The sequence below is a fragment of the Pyxicephalus adspersus genome, chromosome 2 (genome assembly GCF_032062135.1).
Source record: "Pyxicephalus adspersus chromosome 2, UCB_Pads_2.0, whole genome shotgun sequence".
NCBI lineage: Eukaryota > Metazoa > Chordata > Amphibia > Anura > Pyxicephalidae > Pyxicephalus > Pyxicephalus adspersus.
The window spans coordinates 157,912,056-157,924,572 of NC_092859.1; the positions used below are offsets into that span (position 1 = coordinate 157,912,056).

The 12,517-nt window shown below is 39.3% G+C and overlaps 1 protein-coding gene across 1 annotated transcript in view; it reads right to left on the minus strand.

Annotated features, from left to right (window-relative positions):
* The window catches only part of LOC140324760 (uncharacterized), a gene marked incomplete in the record, with an annotated part of 29,977 nt that overhangs the window by 2,937 nt on the left and 14,523 nt on the right, over positions 1–12,517 (minus strand). Inside the window, 7 exon segments of the mRNA XM_072402860.1 lie at positions 755–880; positions 1,773–1,958; positions 2,308–2,432; positions 3,867–3,993; positions 7,075–7,254; positions 7,530–7,653; positions 11,428–11,591. Of these exon segments, the coding sequence (XP_072258961.1) occupies positions 755–880; positions 1,773–1,958; positions 2,308–2,432; positions 3,867–3,993; positions 7,075–7,254; positions 7,530–7,653; positions 11,428–11,591 (1,032 nt within the window).

Consider the following 12,517-nt stretch of genomic DNA (forward strand, 5'->3'; position numbering starts at 1 on the left):
ATGGAATCTCAATGCTAAATTAGCAATGTCTCCAGAGACACCGGCCTCTATCTTGGCACTGTCTGTGGTTCCCCTCACATAGACAGGCCAAGACCAGGATAGGTCGGGTACACCAACCTCAGAAAAAGCTGCTAAGAAAAAAGCAATAACTCCAAAAATGTTCAACAAGAAAAAAGTTGATGCAGAAGGGAGAACATTTAACAAAAGATAGGAAAGGGAATATATGTTCATGCTTCATGAAGACAAATGTTCCCTTTTTTCAGAACATGAAGGAAGGATTTATACTTCTACTAACACTGTTTCTTAATAAAAATTTCCGCCCACCACTTATGATTTGAGTGATTTGAGTTTGACACCCATGCTTTAGATACTGCTGGCCACAAAATGGATTCTGGTAGCAGGAGCGGTTATTCAGGACTGGCCTACATTTTACAGCAGTATAACCCAAAGGTGTAACGCTTTCTGTGACCCTCAGTAGATTTAAAAAATGTTGCAGTAAGTACTTGTAATTGTTTAGCTGGACATCACTAGGGACCTGCAGCCTGGATTCTACAGAAATGTGCTGTTCAATATTTTACATTTTAGATGAATTTTTTAATATTTTGGTATCCCGTTCTACTCTGCTGGCTTGTACTTTCAATGACATTTGTAAAGTTGGGCTGACCTAAATATATTATGTTTAAATATATATAATTTTAAGTTGATTGGAACCATAAAACACAGCCCATTCATTCATTTATGTGAGAAATCTTACGTGTATCTGGGTCAGTTCTTTAAAGGTCTCTTCCAGATGTTCCTTGAACTTCTGCAGTTCCTGTTCTTGCCTTTGCTGCTGTTTCTGATTCTCATCTTTCTGGTGGGCAGCATCTTGTTGCTGAAACTAGAAGTTAAAAAATGTAGAAAGAAAAAGAAAAGAGATGTTTTGTGAATTGTGCTTTAGCCATTCTATTAGAAAAAAAAATCATTTCAGCTGTTGTGATATAATTTAAGAGGTATTCAGTCAAAATATTAATTTATTCTCCTATATTAGTGTTTTCCAAATGTTTCATGTTCAAGTTTTATTATTACGACATCACACCCTCTGTAATGTTCTTAGTTGGAGAATCTTTGCATTCTACATAAAGGAATGAATTTGTTTTCGGTTGCAATTTCTATTGAACCTTCAATGAGAGATAAATAAGCTGCTATTGCTAATCTGATTTGAAAACAATCAACTTGCACAGTTTGCATTCTGATCCTTTAATACTTTCTAAATTCCTGACGCAGAATTGAAAGTGCAGCACAGGTGTTCAGCTTATTTAAATAATAAAAGGGAGATATCAGAGATATATTAATAATTTACTTAATTGTGAAGAACAATGTTAAGACTTGCACACTGGCCTTTGTAATGCTAGGTCCCAGGTTCAAATCTTAGTCAGGACACTATTGACATGGAGTTTGCATGGGTTACCCCCGGTTTCCTCCCACAATTAGGTTAATTGGCTTTCCCCAAAATTGACCTTAGACTATGGTGATGACATATGACTATGATAGGGACGTTAGATTGTGACTATAGACTTTGTACAGCGCTGTGTCAGCGCTATATAAATACTAATTAATATTATGACCAATTTTACATCTGGTTGAGACTATTTACAGAAGCCCCAAACCCAGGATCCGAATTGTCCTCTTCTAAGTTCTCTACCACGTTCCTCATTTGCATATCACACCTTGCACCCCAGGGTATTTCCCAGAAAATGTCCCTTTGCAAAAATAGAATTCAGTACATTTACCTGTTTGTTCCTCTCTTTCTGCTCTGATATGCTCAGGCCTTGGCTTTTCAGTCTCTCTTTGAACATAGCTTGGCGTTTCCTGGCCTCTGCGCGTTGAGCCTTCTGCGCCCGGGATCTTTCCTGCTGCTGCTGATTCTTTAGCTCTTCCAGTAAGATGGTTTGGTAATGTTTGAGTCGCTCCATTTCCTAATGGGTTTATATTGTTAGTTACAATAGGAATATAGTTTTCATTACAAAATGTAAAAGAACATAAACAGCTGAATACACAAGTAAACTGTTTAGATCCCCATAGGGTCCATGGTACAGGTACAGCCCTGGACAATGTATCCGTGCCGTGATCAGGCTGATCCAATACGCAGGGTGGTAGTGGAGAAGGTAAGTGCCATATAGGCGCTATACAAACTGCTACTTTGTTTCTATAAATTCTCTCTAACTGTAAAGAAATGACCTGTATTACTGTCTAAAAATCTAAATTTTCCCTCCATTAGCTCTAGCTCATAAGCAAACCATATGTACTACTAATTCTCGCTCTCACCTTCTCATGCCTCTTGCGTAGTTGTTGCCTTTGCAAAGTGTGCTGTTCAACCACCTGGTGTCGGAAAAGCTGATATTTCTCCTGAAGATGGCGTTCCTCCAGTCTCAGAATAACAGACTCGCGAGCTACAACAGACATTAAAATATGAACAGATAATGTTCAATAAAGAACAGATAATCTCAGATATATAATATTTTGCATGAATTTTAGATTTTTTTTTTTCTTTGTTTTTTTACCAAAACTTAGCCGGTTACAAATACCCTTTTCTTTAATTTTTCATTTTTTTTTTAGAAAACACTGCACCCCAAGTTGTCCACAAGAACTAAAAATATTTAAACGCTATACCTAAGAAAGATGTTTTTGGAGTAGGGAAAACTAGTAAATTATCCAGGGCCCCCACCTCTTCCAGGCTCTAGTTGAGAGAATGGCAGAGATGCAGGGAGCTGGAATGCTGGGCACCTATTTGTTCAGGGCTCCATTTTGTCCAATCAGTAATGTATTCAGTAATTCTTCAGTAATGTATGTCCATGATAACAATATACATTTGTTTGCAGGGGATTGTCTTGGTGCCTGTGGACTTTGCAATGATAAAATGTGGACTATTATCCAGAACACAGAGCACATTGATATCTCCCTTTTATGTCCAGGACTGAAGACCCCAAAAGCACCTTGATAGAATTTGGGAAAGTAACACAATGTCCTGACTGGCATGTAGCAAAAACTATCAGCCTAGCACATGCAAAAAGTCTGTAGAACATTGATGCAGACGGAATATCTTAGCACAACTTCTCATTTTAGCTGTTGAAATTGACAAAAAACGTTTTTTAAGGTTAGTGTTTTATTAAGAATGGGGTATTTGGGCACAAGGAGTACTTTAAGCAATGGCTGTGGTACCAGTAGAAAATCCGGATCTGCAATGGAGGACTTTTCAATGGGTAATCAGGTGGACCACCCAATGACCAAGGGCTGGTAACTGGCTAGTACTTTGCTTCACTGCCTTACTGTTCCTGACCCCTTCCGTAATTGAATTTCAGTCTTTTTAATCATGGAAGCTCAGCAGTGTAGTAAGCTACCAGTCCTTACCACCAGCCATTACATTTTTTCATTGCAAGAAACATTGGGACCAAGAGATGATGTCACTGGATCTAAAACAAGGCATGCAATGAACACAGAAAGGTCTTGTTTAAAAATATGATTAGCATTATGATGGAGGTAAAGAAGATACCATACCCTCCTTACTATACAAGCCAAAAGTCCCATCTTGGCCTAGACCTGCAGTTGCAGATTAGCTATGATATAAAATGTTTGAGGGTTTCTAAGCTCAACTGAGACATGAGCACACCGGCACCAAATGTAACTTTTGTGGTGCAGTTCCAGTTGGTTTACTTCTGCTTTAATATCTATTAGAATAATAAATATCGTTAAGGATCTCTAAGGTTTGGACAAATCACTATGGACCTAATGACAATGGGGTTATGCCTATTCTAGAATACAACACACTTATTAATATATACATACACTGATGGTTCCAAAGGTTTGGCCCCGTTTCTCACACTCACCACTCTTCAGGCTGTGAAGTTTGTTGAGGTTCTCTCTCTCAATACTCATGGCCTTCTTCTTGTGCTCATTGACCACTTTTTGTAGTGCTGCATTTAGCTCCTGCTGCTGCTCTACAAAGAGCATCTCCTGGTGAAAGAAGAGGTGTTTTGGTCATCTCCCAAACTCATTGACATTTTGAAGAAGCCCAGTGGCCTTCATAATATTAAAGAATGTCTTAAACAAACTCAATATATACTGATACTGGATGTATATGAAGAGATTGTGGTCTAGGTTGGTCTGACAAAAATGATTACTTGTGCCCTAAATTTTTATGTAGAAATTATTTATCAAGAAAGTTAGGATACCCCAAAGTTGGCTGAGGGTAACCCAACTTTTTCGATAAATTATGACTTGCCAATTAACACAAGGAGAGCTCATTGTTCATATTCAGGATTAAGTAATGGTTGTCTCAGCCCATGAAGCCCCACTTATAACTTAAATATCTATTCTAAATGGTGTCAACTTTTAAGTAGCTCTAACTTTATAAACTATAGAAATCTATTAGTTGTTAGTCACATTCAACTGGACTGGTTCTTGTAACATTGAAGACATTTTGCAAGCTCGCTTCAGCTCAGACCTAAAGCAGAAACTTGGAGAGCTGCAGAGTAAAGCCGATCGTATCCAACTTCTACTAGATACACAAGGACCTGGAGAAATTAGGCGCTTCATGGCCAAACTATGGAAAGGGTATCACCTACACCAATGTGTGTTCCTTCTGGGGACATTGTCTTGATATGGAAGAATATGATGTATAAAAAATTAGGAAAATATTCACCACAGCACAAGAAATCCCATGTCTATCATAGGATTTGCTGGATAACCTTGAAGAAGAAGAAGGTTATGATTGAGGGCTTGGTAGAACTAAGGGCTCCCAACCATGGAGGTGACCTGTAGGATGTTCCCAAGCCACTGTTGGGATAAATAATCCAAATCCTTCTGTAGCATGTGTAACAAATAGGGACTTATATGATTAGAAGCTTTTCTACTTTAGCTTGGATTTTCCTGTTGATTACTATTGTTTGTCCTGGGATTAGTTGTTGGCCATTGGTTTCTGGCCTCTCACCTCCATCTCCATGACCCTAGTTGGCACATTTGGGCAATCCAAATACAAATTGTAACAGAAATCATCATTCTGCACATGCAGACACCACACAATGTCTGTGGCCAATTGTAAGCACAAACATAGAATACAGATGAACTGTACCGTCTACTAAATCTAGGTCAAAATGTAGTGCTGCAGTGCCCTATGGAAAGCAAAAATGGTCACATCCAATTTTTCCTGCATTGTGGTGCACCACCGATACCTTACCACAGCAGAATAACTTGAAAAGAGAATGTCTGCATTCAAAATAATCATTTATAAAAAATACCAAAAATGCAGTCCCAAAAATCATGCACTAGTGACACTGTCTGTCTAAAGAGGTGCACTGATGGATTGGTACATGACCAGTGGAATTTTTTGATGTTCCCTATTTATTGATAAATTACTTGATCACCATATGAACCTGTTACCAAGCCCCAATGGTGGCCTAATCAATGCTGCCCCATTTCTCTTCTTCTGACCACCCAGTAAAGGAAGCTTCTCTCATTGAGTTGCATTATTGTCAGTTTGAGTGAGCAAAAGTGGCATTGACCACCCCAAAAATGGGGATTTCCAACCAATGTTCAATGGATGTACAGTAATATCCAATAACACATAGACTGTGAATTGCCAATTTCTAAACGTCAAATCTATTTAGAGTGTATGGCCACATTTACATATTCATGTCCCTAAGAATAAAAAGTGGATAGCAATAAATTAGGTACATCTGAAAATATAAAAAGGAAGATGGACATACGCTGATCAATAGGTCCATGACGAGTACCACCAATTGGTATCTCACAGATATAGATAACTTACCTGATTATTACATGAACCTATTGACAACCCATTGACAAGTCAACACTGTCATCTGCTCTGATCACCAATAGCATGGAGAGCTTCTCCCACTGAGTTACCTTATTGGCAGTCGGAGCAATACAAAGTGGTATTGATCATCCAGAGAATGGGAATTCCCAATCCATGTTCAATCAATAGATCAATCAAACATGTATTGGGAATTTCTCATTCTCTAAACATCAAATCTATTAGAAATTTAAACCAGTGTATGTCCATCTTTACATATCCATATCCCTGAAAATGAAAACTGGATAGCAATAAATTAGGTACAACTGAAAATATGCCAAAAGGATGAAGGCCATACATTGATCGGTAGATACATGTCCGGTACAATATCGGGATATCTACAATTTATTGATAATTCACCTGATTGTCACATGAACCTATTGACGATCCCCATTTTTTGCCTGACCAATGCCACCCCCTTTCTCCACTTCTGACCACCAATAACAAGGAGAGCTTCTCCTACTGAGTTACATTATTTGCTGTCAGAACAAAGGAGAGCGGCATCAACTGGTCAAAGAATAGGAATTCCCAATCAATAGATCAATCAAGGCAAATTGGGAATTCTTTATTTTCCAAACATCAATTGGAAATATTGACCAATATTTGGCCACCTTTACATATTCATGTCCCTGAAATTGATAGCAATAAATTAGGTACAACTGAAAATTTAAAATGAATATATAAAATGAAGATGGCCATACACTGATCAGTCGATAGATGTCTCCCATTTATTGATAATTCACCTGATTGTCACATGAACCTAATGGCAAATCCCCTGATCAATGCCCCCTTCCCCTTCTGACCACCAATAGCAGTGAGAGCTTCTCCTACTGACTTACAGTATTGGCAATCAGAATTGGTCAAAGAAAGGGAATTCCCAATCAATGGATCAATCAAACACAGATTGGGAATTCCCTATTTTCTCAAAATCAAATCTCTTAAAAATATCATCAGGCCCCCTTTACATATAATGGCAAGCAATAAATTATCTATAATCTAAAAAGATGAAAAAGAATCCTAATTACGTGCCCAACAGACAGAACTTCTTATAGACAGAGGAGACCTCGGGGTATCAAAGAGCCGAGCAGATTTCCCGCAGATCTTTACAGCAATGGTGTATTAAGCTATACAACACACAATCAAAAGATTCATCCAGTGCCGTGGAAAATTCATGTGAATGTTTTATCAGCTGATAAAAGGCAAAGCAAACAAATCTTTCTCACCTCTTGCCCCTTGTCCTTTATCTCTGCTCTCTTCTTGGTCCTCTCCTTCTGGTGCTGGGCTCGGAGGCGTAGCGCATCTTGTCGCAGGCGGTTGGTGTGCTCCTGCTCCCTCCGTGCCCGGGTCTGCTCCATCTGTCTCTCCAGGGCCTCAATCTCTCGTTCATAGTATTGTTTCTTTCCCTGGGAGTGCAAAATGATCACTAAGACCGAACACATGCAGGCCTAAGCTTTAACCCTGACTAAGCCCTGCAGTGATTCTGGATCCTTGGGTATAAAACCATCAAGAACGTCCCTCATCTAGATCAGATCTTTCCTATTGTCAGTTTAACACAATGCAACAGATCCCCGTAAACATTTCTAGTCTGGCCTTGATGGTGCCCTGACATCCTCCATTCAGGGATTACTATGGGAACACGCCAGCATCATCAACATCTATGAATTGTGACACTTCTTACTATGATCTCCTGCTCGATGTGACGGAACATGATTTCTCTCTCCCTCTGCATTCTTTGCTCCAGCTGACTCTGGGCTTTCATCTCTTCTTTCTGCAACAATCTCAACTGCTGGAGCTCTTGACGCCTGCAGAATACATTAGATGAGCGCTTCATCCCTTGAATTTTTTTTTTGTTGAGCCCTTTTGCTCAAGAACATAAAGAGGACACAGATTGACAATACAGCAGATAGGCAGTTAACAGCTGCAGAGCTACACTGTGACAGATTTCCATGCAAAATGGCATAGATTCATTGCCTACGCAAAGTGTAATCATCCTGAGATCAATGAATAAGGTTTTTGTTCTTTTATTTTCAATGACGTCATTTTCTGCCTTTTTTTTATTATTTATTAAAGTCGTGAAAACAGCCTTAACCATATGCAAAATGCAGCAATCTTTTTTTTTTTTTTATTTATACCATGGCGATGCATTTATAATAGGCAAGATGCAGTAAAGCGTAGCAAATGATCTGATTGGCTGCTAGGCATAATAACATATTATTGTGATTCTTTGTGCAGCCTTATTGGGCTGTTGCTGTATAATGTTGTAGCCAATTGACAAAGAATGCCAGAAGCAGGCGGTCAAATGCAAGAGCCGGAAAATATATTGGATTTATTTATATCTAAATATTCCACAGGGGTTTGCAGAATTAACAAAGCCATTCATAAGTTACAGAAATTGCAATGGTCCCAGATGCCTTGTTTATATGGAAATTGGGTGTTTGGTTCTGGGATATCTGTCCTGGAATGATTTGTACATTGTGATTTGTAGTGGTCCATGCTGTAAGCATCACTGTTTGTATCCTTTTAATGGGTAAAACAATGAAGGCAGACATTCTGAATTTAGATATATAAGATAAAAGCCAATTGATCAACCACCAAAATTGGTATAGTATGGCCCTAAAGTGATGAGTTGCAGCAAGTCTCTATTGGGACATCCTAAAAAATGGGAGCTTTGAAGGGCAGCACTCAATCTTCAAGCAAATGCCAACACATATAAGCATTAAACATCAAATAAACTAAATATACATATGGATCTAGAAGAGGGATTGAATTGTTATACATAAAACAACTTTGTCATATACAAAAACAATTAAATAATGAAAATATATTGTAAGTGGTATATGGCTATTAAAAACTAGATAATTCCATTGAACTGTTTACTTACCACTTTACATCCCATTTTCCATCGAGCTACCCATTAGATCTTAGGTTGGCCAAGGGGTGGCCAACTTTTTTACTCAGGGGCCACAATCTGAAAAAAAATTTACAGAGGGGCCAGGCCGATGGGAGAGTGGGCGGGGTTATGCCATCATGATACCACTGAACGTGACGTCATGATGGCATAACCCTGCCCACTCTCATATCGCAGATCTGAGCCTGCGATCGGAGATTGGGTGTGGTGTGTGCAGGAACACAGTAGGGACACATTGGGGTACTTTTCCTGACCCTGCTTGGGGTGATACCGGCCAGAGCCACGGAACACCTAAAGGGCCGGAGAAACATCCCTATTGGGTCGTATACGGCCCGCTGGATGTACTTTGCCCATGCCTGGGTTAGCCCCTTCCCACTAAAAGCCAGCAATTCTGCCAACTCAAGCATGGTTTGCACCAACTGGGCTTTTTATACCCGTACTCCCCGAAAAAAACACTAGCATGATTTTTTCATATTTTTGAGGATGCTCGAAATATAAGCCCTGCCCCGAATATAAGCTACAATATATATAAATACATGGACAAGAGGTGCTCATTTAAGGAAAGCGCTATTGCTAGACATGAGAAATTGGGGCCAATGATTCTAAAGGAAATGGACAAGAAATTCAAGATGGAATTCAGGGTTTGGAGAGTTATGATGATGTTCCAGAATGTGATGACAATAACTATAACTTTAATAACTATTTGAACAAATGTTGATTGTTGTTCATGCAAGAATAAGACATCCCCTGAAAATAAGCCTTAGTGCAAAATTAATAAAAGACATGGTCTTATTTTCGAGTAAAGAGGGTACAGAGCTATACACATTGAAAGTGATAATTGTTACACTAGGATTTCCCATCTGAATTCTAATCTCATTCTATTTCCAATATTTCTATATAATATATATATAGAAATATATAATATAATATATATATTAATAGAATAATATATATATTATATATATAAATATATTTTTTTTATATCTAAGCAGGATAGTGATCATGATGGGTTACAGAGCTGAGTTATTCATATAAAACAAGTGAGTGTCAGTGGTTGTTCTCAGTCAGAATCCGACTTTGCTCATTTGAGAAAGCATGAAAACTAATCTTTCTGTGACAAATTCAAGCAATGCTAATGATCAGGAGAGATTCACAGAATGTACGCCATATGATGCACAGACACCCAATCACATTGCAGATTGCAAGGTTCAAAGCTAATTTGTGAGATTGCTGTCAGGGTGGGTGGCATATGGCTGTCAATTCTCATAATACAATGTGTTCCAAGTTGAAACTTGAGCTACACCATGAAAAAGGTTGATAATTCAAAGGATTAAAACGGCACAGGAGTTGGTTCCTTGCTAACTAAATTTCTCTGTAGTCATTTCCTGGTCAGTTTTCAGCCATTCCTTGGGTTCCCGCCATTTATAATAAATGAAAAGAAAAGGGGGGGGGGGGGTGTAAGATAACATATAGTATACAAAATTTCCACTGCTTGGCCATTGACCATGACAAGTTTTTAAACTTCAGGTTCATCCATTGCTTTCTATCAAGACCTAGGGGTACACAAAGCAGGGTCCATGGATCTCCTCCAAGCACCATGTTGGGTTCCCATCATGGGTGCTTAATATCTGGATCCTGTAAGCAGTTTTTGCAGGAATGGAACTGAGGAGACCGTGTCACCTAACTTACTTTATCGGCTCAACTGGCAACTTTCACTCTTCACTTATTCAGTGTTCATACCTGGTGCTCCCATCCCTAACTTGTTCTCTTAGGATCGGCTGATGGGAGCTGTCTACATTCCTTCCATGGATATAAATCCCTGGAAACAGATCACAGGACCTTTCCAGAATCACAAGACAGACCATGGTTGCTATATATTTATCATGATTGATATATCTATCCAATCTTGGCTTCTAGTCTTATGTATACCTTGCTTGTTCAAGGCTTTGGTTGCTGGGTCCTCAGGCTGTTACCTAAGACTTAGCCCAGCTATACCGTGACACATTAGCTTTTTGTATTCCTGACCTGTGCCTGACCTCGACTGCGGTTGCCTGCCGCCTGCCCTGACCTGTGCCTAGACTTAGACTAAACTTGCATGCCGCCTGTCCTGATCCCTACTTGGACCTGAACTATTCTTACCTGCCGCTAGCCTCTCGCTAGCATTCTACCCAGTACCTGATCTTGGCTGTTCCTAACCCAAAGCCCTCATGTTTCGCTTGCCCCTGGTGGGAAGAGCCTTGGGGCCGCAACTTGATGCAGCAAAGTAGTCCAATGGCCACTGGGGCCACCAGCTCATCACCCACCATTGTGGGGTTCTCTGGTAAAGACTGGAGAACACTTTGACTTTGCGTTTCCTGTCAGGGCTACCAATGGCATAAGATGGAAAATCTAAGTGTTTGTGATGAGGAACTTTGATGGCATTGATCCGTTTTCTTGGTTGTTAGGTTTAGGTTTAATCCAATGAAATGATTCTTACCAAAATATCTAAGACAACACTCAAATCTATTGCATCAGTTGTAAAGATAAGTCCAGGTTCTTAAACATACATTAAGAACAGATGTACAACTTTTCGGTTATCAGTTACATTTTGCTATTGACCAGCGTAGAGTTCATACATGGCAGCTCTACATGAACAGATAAAAGTGCAGACTTGGAATCCCAAACTCACCTAACTGACCGCTCTTTGATATCTATGTTGCTTGAATCGGCTTTCCTCTTACAAGATGACACTTTCATTTCCCTCCCATCCACCATGAACCTCCGTGTAATCCGCACAGTTCTGCCAGCTTGTTCGGTATTATTTTCATTTTTATCTAAATGCATTTCTTCCCCCTGAGCAGAAAAGAAAAATCAGATTACCGTGCCATAAACAATCTCTGTCATTCACTGTAATTTTATAAGAGATGTCTGGGCTGTTATGAGCAGGTGTTCTCCCCAAAGACAACTGTAGGAAATAAATTAGAAGAGCGGGGACAATAAAAAAAGATTACAGAGGTATTAAAGGATTACTGAACGTTGGGGCTGATTCACCAAATGGGCAGAGGCTGTTCTCCTTACAAAGTGAATGTAAGAAAAAAAGGTGAATTGTGTTCACTTTGAATACCAATTCAATTTCCTTTGCACATCATTGGGTATTGAAAGAACCTAGATTTACTTATTTTTTTTTTTTTAAAGTAACCACTAACATTTACTTTTCGAAGGCGGAATAAATTATGTCAGGTGAACATATTTTAATATTTAGAGTCTGTACACTCGAAACAACTTTCTTGATTCTTATCTGTATGTATCATATTTATGTCCCGGATGTCATTGAGGAGGTTGTTAGTGATTTAAGTTGTTGGATTCCCAACAATTGTCCTCTAAAGAATGATCTTGGTATGCTAGACCACCACAACAGGGTGCCTCATGCTCTTCCTCGTTCTACCCGTCTTTATAGAACTAATCAGACTACTCTGCAAATGGGAAACCCAAGCTGCTTGTCGAAATAGCTATCATTCCAAAACGAATTAGGTTTAGGAATGATGGGTACTATCCAAAGGAGTGATGGCTACCAACATGATGGCCACCATCATCTGAGAACCGTGGTGGCCATCATGATGTTAGCAATCACTCCTATAGATGATAGGTAAAGAGTGCATGATGGTGGTCATCACTCCCATGGATGAAAATTGAAGAGTAGATAACATCATGATGGCCATCATCATCTGAAAATCCACCCTTCGCCTATTATCCATAGGAGTGATGGCTACCATCATGAT